Here is an 18,843-nt window from a genome sequence, read left to right as displayed (position 1 = left end):
CGTTGCCTGGCGTGTTGGACGCGTTCGTTCATGCTTTCCCACTTCTTTATTTCCAAAATGGGTTGTTTTTAAAAGTCAGAATCAATACATGGGACCTGTACGATGCTTAGCTTAGCCTTTAGCATGGTCCCAAATAATGATGTCCATATGTTTTATTCCAGATTTTTTCTGGTCTCTTTTTTTTTGTTGTAATCACTGTTTAGTTTTGTTTTTTAATTGACTGTTTTTCTAAGTTTTGAGCCATCTTTTGGACTTTTGACCTTTTGGACTTTTTATTGTGTACATGTTTTTTTTCTTCCAAAACTCCCCCAAAGCCTGCGGCAACTTCATCCATTCATCTTCCGTGCCAAAACAATTTCAGCCCTCCACGCAGCCTTTAGTCAAATAAGAGCCAGCAGACACATTCCATGATTTCTCCGCCTGACACGAACACCAGGGCCGGGAATTTAGAGCAGGCGTGCAAACGTCTCTGTTGGGGGAACGACAGGACGGTTGACAAAATAGCCAAAGAGCAGGAATATTATTTCAATGGTTCCCCCTGCCGAGAAGTATCCTCGGGTTGTCAGACTTCAGTTTGGTTTCAGACAGCTGGCTTCGGGTGCAAGTCACACTCGAACGTCTCTGTGTTTCATTTCTAAAAATATACTTGACATTCGCTTGCCATCTTAGCACAAGAAATTCTTACGGATTTCCATCCCAGATATTCAAGTAATACTCGCACAATGGAAGCGCTTTTTGTTTTCAAAACAATGGCACAGCCTGTTTGTAAGCTTCTCGCATTCATGGAGAAAAACATCCTGATTATAATTTTACTACGCAAAAATGTTGCGATGTTTGCCAGAGGAGGAGGAAGAATGCGGCGTCAAGGTCAAACGTTTCCTGGCTGTATTGAAAGTTCGGACCGACACATTTGAAGCCTACAAGCGGAAAGTGAAGATGGACGCTTCTTTTGTTGTCATTCATTTGCGACGTGTACCCGAGCTAATCTGGAGTTGATCCAGCCTGGACTTGTAGTCAATCAGTGTCCAGCCTCTATCACATAGTTGTAAAACGTCGAAACTTTGGTTTGATTATTAAACATTTTAAAGGTCTATACGCCACTCGTGGTCCAAAGTCCAGAACATTCAGCATTTCTGCTCGAGGATGAAACATTTTTACTGCACATTGTCGGCTAAACTCAACAAGCTTCTCATCATTCATTCACAGCAGTGATCTTGCAGAGGGCATATTGTTAGCTTACGTGCTACCTCCGCGTGCCGTGGAAGGCTTTGTTTAGGGTTAAACAAGAGCCACGGCTCCTCCCCACGTCATCAGACCGGATCAAATTATGTTTTGGGATTTTGGCCTCCTGCAAGTGGGAGGAGAATTCCCCAAAGGGTCCAAATGAAAAGCCTGGAAAGCGTCACCACTTTGTCAAAAGGGGAAACGAGGGCGACACGTTGTGACGTGAAGTACTGCGAAGCACATGCTAGTTAGCGTCCCAAAGAGCTCCAATTTTCAGAAACTGCACCACAAACCTCTTTCTCTATTGCTCCGCAAAGAGCTGCTAGCAAATGGTTTTGCCGTCGTGCGAGTGTGTGCTGTCCCCATGATATCTTTTTGTGTGGAACTTAGGACTAAAGGTCATTAGGACTAAAAAGGATAAAACACCCTGTAGCCTTTAAACAGGTTCTGCAGCAAAATCAACTGGATTGTTCTCTCCCCCCAAATTGACCCTCCCCCTCCCCTTCCCCCTCCCCTTCCCCCTCCCCTTCCCTGCACAGCTTTGTGACTGTAAACAGTTAGAAGTTTACTACAAACACTTCCATCCCCTCCCCCTCGCTCCCTTCCCTCCTCCAGCAACCCACAAGGACGACCTTTCCTCCTTGCCGGTTTCATTGAACAATAATGCAGCTTCTTGCTTTCATAATGGACTCGGGGGTCACTTCTACCAACTGTTGCCACCTCCCCAACAAGAACAGTTGCTTGTGGCTGTTTTAAAATGTGCTCAAAGAAATGAAAAATGTCCACGAGTTACTCGAGGAAAAGCCACTAACGTAGCATCAAAATCGCTAAATTGGAAGCGTGATTTCAAATATCACTGAGGCTCATCCAGCCTGCCTCGGATCACATCAGACCAGAGATGGCAAATCCAGGTCCAGAAAGTAAAAACCCTGCCACAGTTTGGCTTTAGCCCCTGATGCTAGCTAGCGAGCTAGCTCCCTAGCTAGCTCATATGGTGCTTGTTTACCTGCTAGGGAGTTAGCTAGCTAGCTAGCTAGCATCAGGGGCTAAAGCCAAACTGTGGCAGGGTTTTTACTTTGTGAACCTAGATTTGCCACCTCTGGATCAGACATGTCGTAACATTCACTATTCACCGTTTGTACGTGAAAAAGACTTTGAAGGACGTTTCAGGGGCACAGCGCGGCTCAGTCATTCATTAAAGCGTGTTCTGTTCAGCTTTACGGCTTCCTGCTAACCAAACAAACCCTCTACTTCCTGTTGGCGTTTCCTGCTCTGGCAGCAGCTCGGCTTTATTCACTCACACAAACTTGGTGCCTCGCGACAGAGTCCTAGCGAAAACATCGGCTAGCGCTAAACCCTGTTGTTTGAAACGGACTTTTGCTGACCTATCGAGATCAGACGGCCGATATTGGGCGCATTAGCCGCTTAGCATTTCCTGTTATCTCAGCTTGGGAGCGATTCTTGGTTTCGACCTCTGACTCCTGAGCTCCGACAGGGAAAGTGTGACCTTCTCCCCTTTTGTCATTAAAACACATGAGCTCACTGGACTTTTACCTTCTACTCACCTTGAGGTGAAAGGAGGCTTAATTTGGGCAGTAAGGAGCAAATGAAGGGCACGTTTCTCTTCCGCGCCCACCACCATAAAGGTCACCATTACGACTCACCTGTTCAGTTTCAACTCCCCCACCCGCACGCAACCAACCCCCTTCGGTCTTCCCTTTGCTGAAACTCCTCCCCCTTTCCCCTGGCAGGTAGGTATAAAGGTATGCTAATGTGAAGCAGCCTATCTCTTCTCTGCTTGTGCAAGAGAGGAATACGTTGGACTTGCAGAGAGGGCGGGAGAGAGCGAGCGAGAGAGAGAGCGAGAGAGAGGGAGTGAGCGAGAGAGAGGCGGAGTGGAAAAGTTGAAGTTAAAGACAATTGGATTGGCTGTTGTCGGCCTGACACTGCAAGCATGGGGCTGGGAGTAAGTATTGGAAGTTGTTGCTCGCTTGCTTCGGCCTCGTTTTGTTCAAGTCTTCAGTTTTGACATTTTTGTTCAGGCTAACTTTTGCTTTCACTTCTTTTGTGCATGCGGGGGTCTTTTCAAAGTCTTTCCTGCCTTTCAGCACATAACTATCACATGTGTGTCTGAAGGCGCGAGTGACAAAGAGGGCAGTCCTTTCTCACATCTGCCCAAAGGCTGATTCGGTCCCTCTCTTATCTTTTTTTGATCCAGAGAGGCAAAGATGAGTACAAACTGGCGGCGACCTCTGATGGCGACAAGAAGAAGAGCAAGAAGAGCAAAGACAAGAAGAATATGGATGAGCTGAAGAAAGAGGTGGATTTGGTGAGTTTTCCGTCTCATGCGAAGCCCCGAACGTTACCATCCTGGAAGCGTGAGCCATCTAAGGCGGCGTCACGCCGCCGCTGGCTGCCATTGGTCGCCGCCGCGGCCCGGACAAACCCTCGGCTTTGACCTCATGCCGCAGTCACATGAAAGGAGGCCGTGTGCCCTCAATTTCACAAGAGCTGCTTTCTCAACGGATGCAAGCGCCGTCACGTGTTAAGTCGTTTTGCAAATCTTTGAGGCAAGCGGGGGGGGGGTTCGACATTACGGGGGGTTCGACATTACGGCCACTTCGCAGCACAGAAACAAAAGTTTGCCTTTTTTTTTTACAGAGCTGCTCAAGCGTAACCGCTCGAAAGAACTTTGGGTTTGAATTGATCCCGTGTTGCGAGAGAAACAGGAACTTTTTCCAGCATGAATGTGTCTTATCATTTTGTCAAGGTCTCAAAATGGTTTCAGGCGAAGTTTTGAGTGTGAAAACAGAGAAGTTCCGTTTTCCCACTCTGCAGGCTCATGACAGTATTCGCCAGTAGGTGGGCGGAGCCTTGCGAGTGGGCTGTGTGTGAACTGAAAGGGTAAAATAAAGGACAGCGTGACCTTCTCCAGACGAGACCGTGTCCTTCACGAGGTCAGGCCACGAAGTGGTCGTTCGTTAGCACAAACTCACTCATGAATGAACCCTTTTAACGGTCCTGTTTCCATTTAAATGGAAATGTTAAGGCATTTTATTTGTATCTTTAATTGAATCATGTTTGATCAATTTTCTTTACTGACTTATATGCATACATGTACAGTTTGTATGTATGTTATTTGTAGTGCTGTCACTATTGAATATTTTCAATTATTTAATCAATTAATCGACTAATTGGATTCATTTAAATTTTGCATTAAAGTGTATTACACTTTTTTTTTCTTTTTTTTTTACTTGATTACTGTTTATTAACCAGTGATTGCCATTTATTTCATACTTCGCATTCATATAGTGATTAAAAAAAAGAAGAAGGATTGATGTTGTACTATGTTAAGATAATCGGTCTTCTTTCATAAAGGACTACAGAAATCAATAACAATTACTGTTGATTTGCTGAAATCAGAGGATACAAAAAAAAAAAGAAGATGAAAATAGTTGTTGATTATTTTGATAATCGAATACTTGTGAATTGGTTAATTTTGACAACTCCATTTTGTTACTGGCCTTACTGTTGTCCCGACAAGGTTAGCTTAATCATATCGAAGGTAATCAAATTGCGCTTGAGGTGAAATATTAATGATTATGAGCCTCGGTGTGTCTGAACTTGAACTCAAAGTCCTCGCGGCACTGAAGGACGTCGCACCCGCGCTACCATAACAACAGTATCAGCAGCGTGACGTCACTTTGAATCCTGCCTATTATTCACTCTTCATCTTTTCAAAAGCTTTTTCATTCAGTTTTTGCGAAACAATGCAAACGTTGTTCGTGACAATTTCCTCCATCTTCAAACGGAATGTTTGCATATTCGCCTTCATGCGCCGCCTGGCAAGAAATGCAGGCTGAGCTTGAATTCGCATTCCCGTTTGAAGTGTGAAAAATGTTTCAATGCCTGTGAGTGCCGTGAGTGCCGCGAGATTCGGAGATCGGAGTCAGCGTCGGGAGTTCATCATCCAGATGACCTTTTGCCTTTTTCCCCCTCGTGGCCGTTCAAACGCAAATGCGGTGGAGGCGCACGCGTGCACGTCAGAGCCTCTCGTTGATATCTCGTAACCCTTTTTTGCTTTTATCACTTTTAGCAAGTAAACGCATGAAGCGCTACGTAAGCCCGGCCGTGTTGACACGCGACTTTTGTTCAATGCCGAGCGCTTAAGCAATCTTGAAGCGCAGCGGACAATCGTTGGGGAACGTTTTCGGTTTCAGCGGCAAAAGCATTCTCTGGTTTCTTGCAGCTCGACTTTTCAACCTGCAGCAGACGCTTTTGTTCAATCGTCGACTCGGACTCATCTTCAAATTGTACCATATTGTACCCAACGTATTACAGGGTTTCGCCTTGACATCTTTGAGACACGATGGTCGATTTTTCTCGGAAATGAAAATCTCTCTTCCTGTCTCTTTTCCGATAGGACGATCACAAGCTCACCTTGGACGAGCTTCATCGCAAGTATGGAACTGACCTGGCCAGGGTAAGTTTATCAACGGCGCTATGGTTGCGTTCATGCCCACACAAGACGGAAGCAAAGAGACTCCTCAAGTCATTGGAACGAGCAGCATGCGCATGAGAACTTGCCAGCTACATTATGAACTCATTTGCTCCCAAAAATGTATAAAAACGTTCTATTTTAAGTCTTCCATAAACGTATTTATACGTTTTTTAAGGCAGTTATTACAAAATCGGCCAGCAGGTGGCAGCAGAGTATAAGAGATCAACCAGGGTCATGTTGCAAAAAAACTCTTTCCCACACTATTTTCAACAGTTTTGTGAATAAAGATGAAACTTAGCTTCATTCTAATGCTAATTGCTGCAAAACAGAAACCGATAGAAATATACTTCATTTTTTTCTGATGAAAGAAGAGACTCTAATCTTTCCATGTTTTTTTTTATAGCAATATATATAACAGCAATATTTTGTGGGCCTTGCAAAATCAGTGAAAATCCAGTAAAACAGCTGGGAGCGAAAGGGGTTGCTTCAGTGAAAATGGCTGCCAGTGAATGAGTTAATATAGCCATAGAAAGTAGATTGACAGATGATTATGATGAAAGGAATGGTTTGGCTTTCTTCTCTGGAGTAATTCGCTTCTTCTCAGGTCTTCGTACTTGATGAATTTTGACCAAGCAAATTTCAGCTGGAGGACAAACGGGATCCGATTACGACGCACAATCAAGCCTCACATAGTGTACACGATCATCGGGCGAAACTTGAGCTGTCTCACCTTTCCCCTAAACAAAGTCTTCATTCTCATTGACTCTGTCGACTCCCACGTTAGATTTTTTTCCCGCTACAAAACATGACCTTGACGGACGGTCTCAGTACATACCGTCCCGGAATAACACAATCTGTCTCCTTGTTATGAAGACTCATGAAGTTGTGGACTCGGCAACTTCTTTGTTGCCGACTTCATTTTTTACCTTAACCAAACTCGAATTCCTCATCCTTCTTACAAATGTATTTGACACCTGTTTTAGGGTCTGTCGTCCGCCAGAGCAAAGGAGATTCTGCTCCGGGACGGTCCCAACGCTCTCACGCCGCCGCCCACTACGCCCGAGTGGGTGAAATTCTGCCGGCAGGTAAAATGGATTTTCCGTGCCGGAGTGAATGAATTCCACATTTTGCCGCATCCCAAATAAAATCTCCTTGCCAGCTTTTTGGAGGTTTCTCGATGCTTCTCTGGATCGGCGCCATCCTCTGCTTCCTGGCTTACGGCATCCAGGCCGCCTCCGAAGATGAACCTGCCAATGACAACGTAAATGAAGATTTGTGAGCGTGCGACCGGCATGCGTTCTCACCACATTCTGCCACTTCACGACAGTTGTACCTGGGCGTGGTTCTGTCTGCCGTCGTCATCATCACCGGTTGCTTCTCGTACTACCAAGAGGCCAAGAGCTCCAAGATCATGGAGTCCTTCAAAAACCTGGTCCCGCAGGTGAGCTTCGGCTTCGGCTCGATCCGCATGATAGTGACAAGCAGGAGATGTCAAACCCAACGGCACTTCGCACGCAGCAAGCCTTGGTGATCCGTGACGGCGAGAAGAACAACCTCAACGCTGAGGATGTGGTGGCGGGAGACCTGGTGGAGGTCAAAGGCGGAGACAGGATTCCCGCCGATCTGCGAATCATCTCTGCTCACGGTTGCAAGGTCGTTATTCGTCTCGTCAAACTGACATTTTGTTTGGCGTTCTGCTTCGGAGCAAATGACATTTTGCATATTTGCGTCCTCGCCTAATGTCCTTTTGTTTTTGCCCTCCAGGTGGACAACTCCTCGTTGACTGGCGAATCGGAGCCGCAGACGCGTTCTCCGGACTTCTCCAATGACAACCCACTGGAGACGAGGAACATTGCTTTCTTCTCCACCAACTGCGTCGAAGGTCCATTATTCGTTTGTGCACTCGAAAAAAACAGTTGGGTCAAAAATAACTAATTGGGTCAAGAATAGACCAACCCAACTTTTTGACTTCTTTACAAAGTTGGGTCAAATTCAATTAATAATTCATTTTTGGGGTGATTTGTGGGTTATTTATTTGACCTAACTTTTTGGGTTAGTTGAATAACCCAAATGAACGAGGTCAAAAAATGAACCCACCCAACTTTTGGAGGTATTTAACCCTAAAGGTAAATAACCCCCAAATCAGCCCAAATTTGGGATTTTTTTTCAACCAAATCAACCCAATTTTGCCGTTGTCTTGCGGGTTATTCATTTGACTTAACTTTTTGAGTTAGTTGAATGACCAAACGTGACGTCCAATTAAATGAATAAACCACAAATCAAATCTGCGGGTTATTCATTTGACCCAACGTTTTGGGTAAATTGAATAACCCAAAATGTTGGCTCAGTCCCTTTTCGTGTTAATCATTTTGAGAGCGCAGCACGTCGAATGACTTTTCCGACCCGTCCGACAGGCACAGCTCGGGGAATCGTCATCAACACGGGAGACCGCACCGTCATGGGCCGCATCGCCACCCTGGCGTCCAGCCTGGATTGCGGCAAAACTCCCATCGCCAGAGAGATCGAGCATTTCATCCACATCATCACCGGCGTCGCCGTCTTCCTGGGCATGTCCTTTTTCATCCTCTCCCTCATCCTTGGCTATGGATGGCTGGAAGCCGTCATCTTCCTCATCGGCATCATCGTCGCCAACGTTCCCGAGGGTCTCCTGGCAACCGTCACCGTGAGTTCGGCTGCCGCGCAAGTCTCCTTTCTCGCGCTTGTTTGAAGGCCGCCGTAACGCTGGACGTCTCCAGGTGTGCCTGACCCTGACCGCCAAGCGCATGGCCAAGAAGAACTGCCTGGTGAAGAATTTGGAAGCCGTCGAGACGCTGGGCTCCACCTCCACCATTTGCTCCGACAAGACCGGAACCTTGACCCAAAACAGGATGACGGTCGCGCACATGTGGTTCGACAACCAGATCCACGAGGCGGACACGACCGAGAACCAGAGCGGGACGTCCTTTGACAGAAGCTCCGACTCCTGGGCCGCTCTGGCCAGAATTGCCGGACTCTGCAACCGCGCCGTCTTCCTGGCGGAGCAGAGCGGAATTCCCATTCTGAAGGTATTATCGCCTTCTGATGACTTCGCTTGATCAAATGCTGGACTTTTTGATTTTGTCAAAAAGCGTGTGAATAATTGACCGCTGGGAAAGGAAATCAATAAGCTTTTATGATGCCGTGTTTAATGAATTGGTTGAAAAGGCTTATGGCCGTGACCCATTTATATAAAAGTAGCGATGAAATGAAAGAGATGCATCGAGTTTGTCGGCGCTATGAATGGGGGCGGAGCCACCGCAAACCAACTGCACAACAAATCTTCATGAAAAGCTTTCTACATAATGAAATGTTGTCGGAAAGAGCTTTTGTCACTTGGCAAATATTTGCAACAACAAACTTTCTGTGGTGGTTGTCATGTGCGTCCACCGTTCTGACGACTTGCAATTGACAGAGGGACGTCGCTGGCGATGCCTCGGAGGCCGCTCTGCTCAAGTGCATTGAGTTGTGCTGCGGATCTGTCAATGGCATGCGTGACAAATACCAAAAGGTCGCCGAAATCCCCTTCAACTCCACCAACAAGTATCAGGTAAACAGCGCCCCAAAAAAAAACGAAAACAAGTGCACAGAAACTGCTCAACTACGCCCCCCGATGGATGGATTCCTCATTGCTTTGTTTTTTCCCCAATCCATTTTTTGGGACAAATAATAATTTCCTTACATTTGAGTTTATATGTTGACTTCTTTATAAATAGTGCAAACTTTTGTCTTTGAACTTTGTGAACTTGAAAACGTGCCCGATGTGTTTTTCAGCTCTCCATCCACAAGAACGCCAGCGCCGGAGAGACCAAACATCTGCTGGTCATGAAGGGCGCCCCAGAGAGAATTTTGGATCGCTGCTCCACCATCATCATGCAAGGCAAAGAACAGCCACTTGATGAGGAAATGAAGGACGCGTTCCAGAATGCCTACGTTGAGCTGGGAGGACTCGGAGAACGAGTGCTCGGTAAATCAGAATCCTTCGTCGGGAATTGAAAAATATCATTCCGGGTCTCCTCCATCAGTCCAAAAAACACAATTCCAAATCATGGAAATTGCCTGTGAGATGAATTCCGAACTGGTGACATGAATGTCAAACATTTTTTAGGTTTCTGCCATTTCAATTTACCCGACGACCAGTTCCCGGAGGGTTTTGCGTTTGACGCCGATGACGTCAACTTTCCTACGGAGAAGTTGTGCTTCGTCGGCCTCATGTCCATGATCGACCCTCCTCGCGCCGCCGTGCCAGACGCCGTGGGGAAATGCAGGAGCGCTGGAATCAAGGTGAGGCGACACCTGAGATTCTGAATTTGCTCATCTGATTGTCACGCCGTCATTCAACAATTGGACCGCAATCTACTCCCAAAGGTTATTATGGTCACAGGCGATCATCCAATCACAGCCAAGGCCATCGCGAAGGGCGTCGGCATCATCTCCGAGGGCAACGAGACGGTCGAAGATATTGCAGCGCGCTTGAATGTTCCGGTGTCAGAGGTCAATCCCAGGTTTGTGGCCGGCTCGCACCCCAGTTGGTTTTTCATGAAGCTGATCTTTAAATCGCCGTCTGCACTGCAATCAGCACGAATGCTTTTTTACCTCGGAGTCATTGCGGACAAATAAATCGAGACGTTCACAAGCGCATTCATCACCCTGCTGCGCCTCCGCAATTTATAGCTTCGCTGCCTCCAGTGGGCACGAAAGATTCCAGCTTACCCTTCAGACATTTTCAACGCGCAATTGGCTAAAGATGGCTAACCGGAGGTGGAGCAGTCGGCCGGCATTCACGCAACTCGTCGAAAACGGGTCTCGCCTCTGTTACGCCGCTGATACGACGTCGGAAGCCGGCAAATTGCTGCCACCACTTCAAGCGCCGTTCCGCCCGCGTGGGTAAACGATGCGAAATGACGTGAACATGTCGCCTTCGATGCTTTGTACGAAAGATCATTTGTCAGTCAGAAAAGAAAAAAAAAACGCCACTCCGGAGTATGAAGTGAGTCATTAGTCAAGTTGACATGGAGACTTTTTCGTCATTCCGCTTGAAATCGTTCCCAAAGAAGATCTCATGTGATGTGATCCAATCCGATCTCCCCTCCTTTAATCGGAGCAGCCCCGCCCGCGCTAGCCGTCGTGACACGCAGATATCGATCACGGGATTTTTCAAGATGGAGTTCATTCGTCGTGATCGTGTTAACACTTTTATTGAAGGAACATCTTGATAAAAACAAGTTTCAAGTACTTCAAAACAAGTCCTTCCCTCGCAATCTCTCAGGGAGACGCCGCCATTTTAGTGGTTGGAAACGACGACTTCATGACGCATTTACGTCAATGCCGCACGCAGCCTTGCCCTTTCGATTGAAATGCATACATGACGCTTGTTTGGATTGACGAAAGGAATATTCTGCCGCCCCGTGATTCCCAATAAAATTCCATTCGGATTCAGCCTTTTCATTCCCATCGCGTTCGGATTCATTCTAATCGGAATACATGGAAACCGTCTGCATTTATGAGGTTGCTCCCCAACTTTTTTTTCCCGATTACATTTTCTTCTTCTTTTGGCCCATATTTTGTATTTGCACAACTTGTGATGAGCATTGTGTAAAAAAAAAAGAGTCAGTTTTGTATTCTTGTCTTCTCTCTTTACTTGTGGTCAAATGCAAAATATAGTTTTGTGGCATCCATTTTTGTTTTAGTGTTTATCTCACCTGACTGGGTACCATAAAAGTGGAGTTGATACCCCAACAAATGTGTGTCAATAAATGATACATTCAGGATCGGTTATTTTGGTACCATTAGCCACGTTTTGACAAAGTTCAATTTGCTTCACGACGGTACAAGTTGAAACAATAAATGCTCTGCCTTGCGTTTCCACAGCAAATGATACGGGCGCGAAGTAAAACGTGTCACCAGAGCGGCGTGTCATGACTAGGTGTGTGCGTCTCTCCACAAAAGGCGATTTGATACGGTTTTCAATATGTGATGCGCAAAATTATTCAAGGACGGTTTGATTTGAAAGTGGAACGATTCGATTCAATTTGGATGTTGTCCGGCTCAGTTTGAGAGGCTTTGGTGCAAGGACCTTTTTTGCTGTCATTTTACATTTAAATGAACTTGTCAGCGCTGTAAAATTTCCGTTTCCTTCGAAGACATATTTCTCCACTAAAAAAAAAGAAATTCCATGCGTATCTCGATATTTTTCAAAGTGGAACGATTCGGTTCGATGAACTCGCATCTTTTAAATCAAAAAACAATTTTCTAGTTCAAGCCGGTTTTTGTCACACCCCTAAAATCTCACTCCATTGAAATCGATAACGTTTTAAAAAAGTACAAATTGTTTTTCTGTTGTTGTTGTTTCCTTAACCCTTTTTGAGTCCACTCTTATATTCCACCGAAATGAGAATTCTCGATCAGCCAATGAAAGCGTGCTGAAAAGTACACTCGCATGCGTTTGAACCTCGTAGAATGAAATTGGAGAAAAATGATGATTGCAGTTAAGGGAACCAAACGAGCCTGTCGACTTTGATTTCCTGTCCAGGGATGCTAAGGCCTGCGTTGTCCACGGTGGCGAGCTGAAGGAGATGACCGCGGAGCAGATTGACGACATCCTGAAGTACCACACTGAGATTGTCTTTGCCAGAACCTCCCCTCAACAGAAACTGATCATCGTGGAGGGCTGCCAGCGACAGGTGCGAAATTCTGCCGTATGCCGGACGCATTTTCTGACAGCTCCCTCAATCCGTTGGTCACTCTTCGCCATGCAGGGAGCCATCGTTGCCGTGACTGGCGACGGCGTCAACGACTCTCCGGCTCTGAAGAAGGCCGACATTGGCGTCGCCATGGGGATCGCCGGGTCGGACGTCTCCAAGCAGGCGGCGGACATGATCCTGCTGGATGACAACTTTGCTTCTATTGTGACGGGAGTTGAAGAAGGTAAGGTGTTGTTTTAAGATGGAAACATTCACTTTGGCTGATTTCTTAAAATCTGTTGATTTTGCTCTCTTATGCTCTGCTGCCACTTGCTGGTCATTTTTTGTAATACCTGCCGTTGTTTTAAGCGTTCTCTTCAGTTCAGAGGCTGCATCAATGTTTCTGTATGCTCTAGCATAAAAAAGAAAATAAATTTGAATGAATTTTTGGGCACTATTCAAAGTGGATTGTTTTGATATGTTTTTGGGAGCCAATGATTTAATGAGTAATATATGCGCTTGTATTTTGATTGGCCAGGCCGTCTGATCTTTGACAACTTGAAGAAGTCCATCGCGTACACATTAACCAGCAACATCCCTGAGATTTCGCCCTTCCTCTTCTTCATCATTGCGAATATCCCGCTGCCTCTGGGAACGGTCACTATCCTCTGCATCGACTTGGGAACGGACATGGTGGGCGTGGCACGGAACCTTTTGCCGGCAATTCGATGCTGTGTCATTTGTGGCCGGATGAGTAGCGTTGTTTCCGACCCCGCAGGTTCCCGCCATCTCATTGGCTTACGAAGCGGCCGAGAGCGACATCATGAAGCGGCAGCCTCGAAACCCCAAAACCGACAAACTGGTGAACGAGAGGCTCATCAGCATCGCCTACGGACAGATCGGTAGCCGCCTGCGTGCCGCTCGTCGCGCCAAACAAACAGCCGGCGAGTCCGCGTCACTTCTAAAGTGGGCTGTTGCGATCCTCCGCCAGGTATGATGCAGGCCACGGCGGGCTTCTTCACGTACTTTGTGATCCTGGCGGAAAACGGCTTCCTTCCCATGGACTTGCTGGGAATTCGAGTGCTGTGGGACGACAAACACGTCAATGACCTGGAGGACAGCTACGGCCAGCAATGGGTCAGTCTTTCCCAGAGGAAGCCGCGGAAAAGCAGAGATGAGATCGCAAAGAGAATCCAAGCCGATGATCGCTGTCCGTCTTTTTCCGTCCAGACGTACGAGCGGCGCAAGATCATCGAGTTCACCTGCCACACGGCCTTTTTCGCCAGCATCGTCATTGTGCAGTGGGCCGATCTGATCATCTGCAAGACCCGGAGGAACTCCATCCTGCAGCAGGGCATGAAGTATGTCCACGTTGACAGAACAGAAATGTTTCTTCTTTATGCTTCATGTCAAAATTCATGTGGGAGAGAAAAAAGAAGAAAGAAGTTCAGCAGCAACAACAGAAAATCGCTTTTTAAATCTCTGTGGAAAAAAACCACATCAGAACTAAACGTGTCAACTGTTTTTCCTCCTAGGAACCGCATCCTTATTTTCGGGCTGTTTGAAGAGACGGCGCTGGCGGCTTTCCTGTCGTACTGCCCCGGCATGGACGTTGCCCTCAGAATGTATCCTCTCAAGTGAGTCAATATCTGCAGTCATGAGCAACCTTCAAATAGCACTTTTGGGGCTTTTGGTCACCGTTGTCAGTGAGGTTGCCGCTGCGCCGGCCGGCCCGGTCTGGCCGGTCTGGCGTCGTGAACAGTCATGAGCCAAAAGGCAAAGTTCACGCTTTGTTAACTGCGAGGGACTCAAGTAAAGTCATTGCTTTGGATTCCTCGTGGACGCCTTTCGGTGGAGGTTTAGGCTTGTTCAACTGGGAGGAGCCTAACAACAGACTTGGGAGATGGAACTGGAAGAGCCGGTTGGAGACACGGATGGACGGACGGACGGATGGACGGATGCCTTAGTCCATCCATGAAGGATGGACAGATGATAATAATAATCAATTTTATTACAGACTCAAAGATGGATGGACGCACAGATGGACTAATCCATAGATGTCAAACTCCGGTTTTCGAGGGCCGCAGTCAGTCCTGCAGGTTTTGGAGGTTTCCCTTCTCCAACACAGCTGATAGATGGTCAGCTCATCAGCAAGCTCGGCATCAGCCTGATAACGATCCTGCTGATTGGAATCAGCTTGTGTTGGAAGAGGGAAACCTCCCAAATCTGCAGGACTGCGGACCGGAGTTTGACACTTATGGGTCACTAATCCATCCATCCATCCATCCATCCATCCATCCATCCATCCATCCATCCATTAAGCCATCCATCCCTCCCTCCATCCATCCATCCACCCCTCCATCATGCATCCATCATCCATCCATCCAGTACTCCATCCATCCATCCACCGCTCCATCCATCCATCCATTAAGCCATCCATCCCTCCATACATCCCTCCATCCATCCCTCCATCCATCCACCCCTCCATCCATCCACCCCTCCATCCATCCATCCATTAAGCCATCCATCCCTCCATCCATCCATCCACCCCTCCATCCCTCCATCCATCCATTCATTCATCCATCCATCCATCCATTAAGCCATCATCCCTCCCTCCATCCATCCATCCATCCATCCATCCACCCCTCCATCATGCATCCATCCATCCAGTACTCCATCCATCCATCCACCGCTCCATCCATTCATCCATCCATCCATCCATCCATTAAGCCATCCATTAATCCATCCATCCCTCCATCCATCCACCCACCCACCCATCCATCCATCCCTCCATCCATCCATCCATCCATCCCTCCATCCATCCACCCCTCCATCATGCATCCATCATCCATCCATCCAGTACTCCATCCATCCATCCACCACTCCATCCATCCATCCATCCATTAATCCATCCCTCCCTCCCTCCATCCATCCCTCCATCCATCCACCCACCCACCCATCCATCCATCCCTCCATCCATCCATCCATCCCTCCATCCATTAATCCATCCCTCCATCCATCCATACATTCATCCATCCATCCATCCACCCCTCCATCATGCATCCATCCCTCCATCCATTAATCCATCCCTCCATCCATCCATCCATCCATCCATCCATCCGGGCTGCACAATATTTGATCGTTTTATCATTTTCAGCAGTCGATGCAAACTTAAATGTGCATCGCCATCCAATAGTTGAACATTTATTTGTATGCTGATTCCAATGAATTAACGAAGAATAAATTGAGCTTGCTTCTTTTGCTGCATGTCAAATATCGCAATAATATCGATACGCCGATACCATTCATCCGTTTTCCAAGGCAACTTTTTGTACCCTGGCCCCAAAAGCAAACAGGTATTTTCCCTATGTTGTAAAAGCCTCGTGGCACGGGTTCAAAAAGTGACCTCCTTGAGGTTAGCAGCACAGCGACATGCTGTCACACCCGCAACAAACATATCGTTGCGTCCCTTAAGGTGCAGAATGCAGAATTTCCTTCAGTCGAGCAGGACTACGAGAAGCGAAACTGGCTTAGCTCCTGAACTTTGTGTTTTTGTCCTCAGGCCGTGCTGGTGGTTCTGCGCCTTCCCCTATTCACTGCTTATCTTCCTCTACGATGAGGCCAGAAGATACATCCTCAGACGCAACCCAGGCGGTAAGACTGTTTTGTGTGGTTTTTGTTTAATAGCATCCACGCATGTAGCAAAGGAGCGAGGTCAGAGGTCGCCATCCTTTACGGGCAGCGAGACAAATTGTAGTTTGTGTAACGCTTGGAAAGCATGAGAAGCTCGCGGCAACGTTTTTCTTCCTTGCTGGACTGACGTCAGCGTTCCATCATTCGGAGCAAGGCTGACCTAACATGTGCATGCGTTGATATCGTTCGATGCGGATCAGCGAGCTGCGGCAGATGGCGGGTCCTTGTGGGATTTCAACTCTCAACTCGGCCATTGTTAATGCTTGATTCTGCCCACTGAAACAAGCACAACCTGTACGCAGGCTTCTGATGATGCAGCTGCGTTTCTGTACACAGTGCGTGCGTGCGTGCGTGCGTGCGTGCGCGTGCGTGCGTGCGTGCGTGTGCGTGTGCGCTGCATCTGAGCCTCGCAGCACACACGGGTGATTGATGCCCATCCATGCTGAACAATGTGACTGGGCCACAATTACAACTAAAACCAAACATTACAACCAAAAACATTTTAGCACACCTTAACATTCACGAGTTGAAACGTGGTTTGTGAGACAAAATTTGGGTTTGATTTTTTTGAACTGATGCAAGAATTTGCGTAACGAAGGCAACGGTGGTCAACGTTCACAATCAGATGATGCTGACCGTCTTTATTTGAATATATCATGGATATTTTTTATTGCAAACCGTTAAATTCCTGTTTCTTAAGGCCGGTAAATGATGACTTCTTCACCCCCCCTTGATTTGGAGTCAAGGTAATCCATACCTATAAATGATAACTCATTCTTTTTTTCTTGTCAACTCAAGAAACACTCAAGATTCAGTTTAGTGCATAATAATAATAAAAAAAGATAGAGTAAATGAACGTCAAACGGCGTGCATACAAATGAGAACATGCGGATCGCCTTCTCTCAAACAATAACGACTGCATATTGGATGCACATGAAAAGATGCACAATTTAAAAAAACAAAGGCTTGCCGGAGTCCACTTCATAAACTCTTAAGGATTCATAAAGTGCACTAATAAGTGCAGCAAGCTGAAAATGGGCATTGTAGGAAATGCTCAAATGAACATGACATACGCGGTCAGATCTCGAAGTTAGCAAAGCTAGCAGGGCTAACATCACGCGTTCATAAGTCCGTAGTGGACCGCGTGTCCTTATTTCCATCGAGCAGCGTACGCAAGAGTGCGTCTTTGCTGGCGGACTTACGTTGACGCTCGTTGATTATTTATTGGAATGTTTTCAAAAACATTTAGCATGCGAAATGTCGTCCTCTAAAATGGAAGACATACGATCGATGCAATGTTTGTTTCCAGTTAGCTCGATGCATCGTAGGCCGCATTCAGCAGAAAGGAGCGCTTGATTTGCTCACCGAAAAGCACCACACGACACGTTTGCAGTGACGGAGCGTTTACGACACGACATTCTTGGGTTATTTTATTTTTTAATCCAATCTTCTTTTCTTTTTTTAACCGTTACGTTATCGGATTCATTGCCACGGCGTCAAGATTCCGAATATCGGCCCGATCATATCGGTTGATTATGATTCCGCAGAGAATCCTTCGTCAGCAGCCTTCTGGCAAAGTCGCTAATTGTGCCTCCTTTGATTTCCAGGTTGGGTGGAGCAGGAGACCTACTACTGAGCCCAAGTTGGACTTTATTTACTGCCATGTTACATGCTAGTTTGAGGCAACACACAGATTCCATCAATTCATTCATTACTTGATTTACATGTCAATAAACGTCACCCAACTATTGAGAACAACAAGGCTGCTTGTGACTCGTTTTTACGGACATGCTTTTACTTTTTGCGCCATCGGACGTGGTGGGGCAGAAACTGCACTTGTTGTGTTGGAGGGTTTTTTTTTTAAGGGTCAGCGGTTATGCGCCAGCGAATCACGTCTGCTCAACAGGCAAAAGGATTTTCGGCCTCGGCTGCTCCAAAAAAAGTCGAGTTCGGGACTTGAATGCAAAGTTCGAGCTCAGCAATCAACGGGAGAAGAAACAAAACATTAACTGGGTGAGATTCTGTTCGTCGACTAATCATCCCATTTGTTAATCGTGTCAACGTTATCGACAATGAGCAGAAAGTGCGAGCGTAGCAAAACAGTGTGCGTGTGCGTGTGCGCGTGCGTGTGCGTGTGCGTCCATTATCTCAAGAGCTTGTGTTTGCAAAGGGTCACACAGTTGAGCATTTTGTACAACGAGGCCCTCAGAAAATGAGGCGAGATGCCTCTCATGCGATCCACTCTGTGTTTACCTTGATCATCATTACGGCCCCGTCGCTTTTCTTGTGTGTGGAAGTTCACACACATTTACATTTACACAACGTGTGTAATATGCACACACACACACACAATCGTCTGTCGGCCACACTTGATCTTTGGAGCAGAAAAGGGGCCCCTTCAGACCCATAGATGGTCTCCGATGTATTCCCGTGCTAAACCAATAGCATGCGTAATTTGGATGATGTCAACACTTCTGGTTTACGATTGGATCTTAACTACTCACGATCGATCACAAGTTGATTTGTATGATGTTCATGTTAAAAATGGTGGCTATAAGCTCGGTAGGTTTACAACACGTTACAGCCAAATATACTGGCGTCCACTATAACTAAAAACATGAGATAACCCCCCCCCCCAAAAAAAAAAAATCCATGTTGTTCTTATGTGGGAAAAGAGTCAAAATCAGCACCAAAAAACCCCAAAAC

The 18,843-nt window shown here is 46.7% G+C and overlaps 1 protein-coding gene across 1 annotated transcript; it reads left to right on the top strand.

The window, feature by feature from the left end:
* The first annotated feature begins 3,001 nt into the window (after positions 1-3,001).
* On the top strand, positions 3,002-17,898 carry LOC147180105 (sodium/potassium-transporting ATPase subunit alpha-1). Its single transcript, XM_086067744.1, has 23 exons — positions 3,002-3,190; positions 3,443-3,553; positions 5,648-5,707; positions 6,709-6,810; positions 6,885-6,986; positions 7,053-7,166; positions 7,244-7,378; positions 7,490-7,607; positions 8,140-8,408; positions 8,482-8,790; positions 9,177-9,311; positions 9,536-9,728; positions 9,870-10,045; positions 10,130-10,266; positions 12,294-12,444; positions 12,520-12,688; positions 12,983-13,137; positions 13,223-13,346; positions 13,436-13,581; positions 13,675-13,805; positions 13,980-14,081; positions 16,007-16,098; positions 17,745-17,898. The coding sequence occupies exons 1-23, from the start codon at positions 3,179-3,181 to the stop codon at positions 17,771-17,773; spliced, it is 3,072 nt and encodes a 1,023-aa protein (XP_085923870.1). The 5' UTR covers positions 3,002-3,178; the 3' UTR covers positions 17,774-17,898.
* The last annotated feature ends 945 nt before the right edge of the window (positions 17,899-18,843 follow it).

The sequence above is a fragment of the Leptonotus elevatus genome, chromosome 2 (assembly GCF_054856555.1).
Source record: "Leptonotus elevatus isolate MCC_2025b chromosome 2, RoL_Lele_1.0, whole genome shotgun sequence".
NCBI lineage: Eukaryota > Metazoa > Chordata > Actinopteri > Syngnathiformes > Syngnathidae > Leptonotus > Leptonotus elevatus.
Note: the sequence above shows the minus strand (reverse complement) of the source record. Positions and strands in the feature narration are given on the sequence as shown.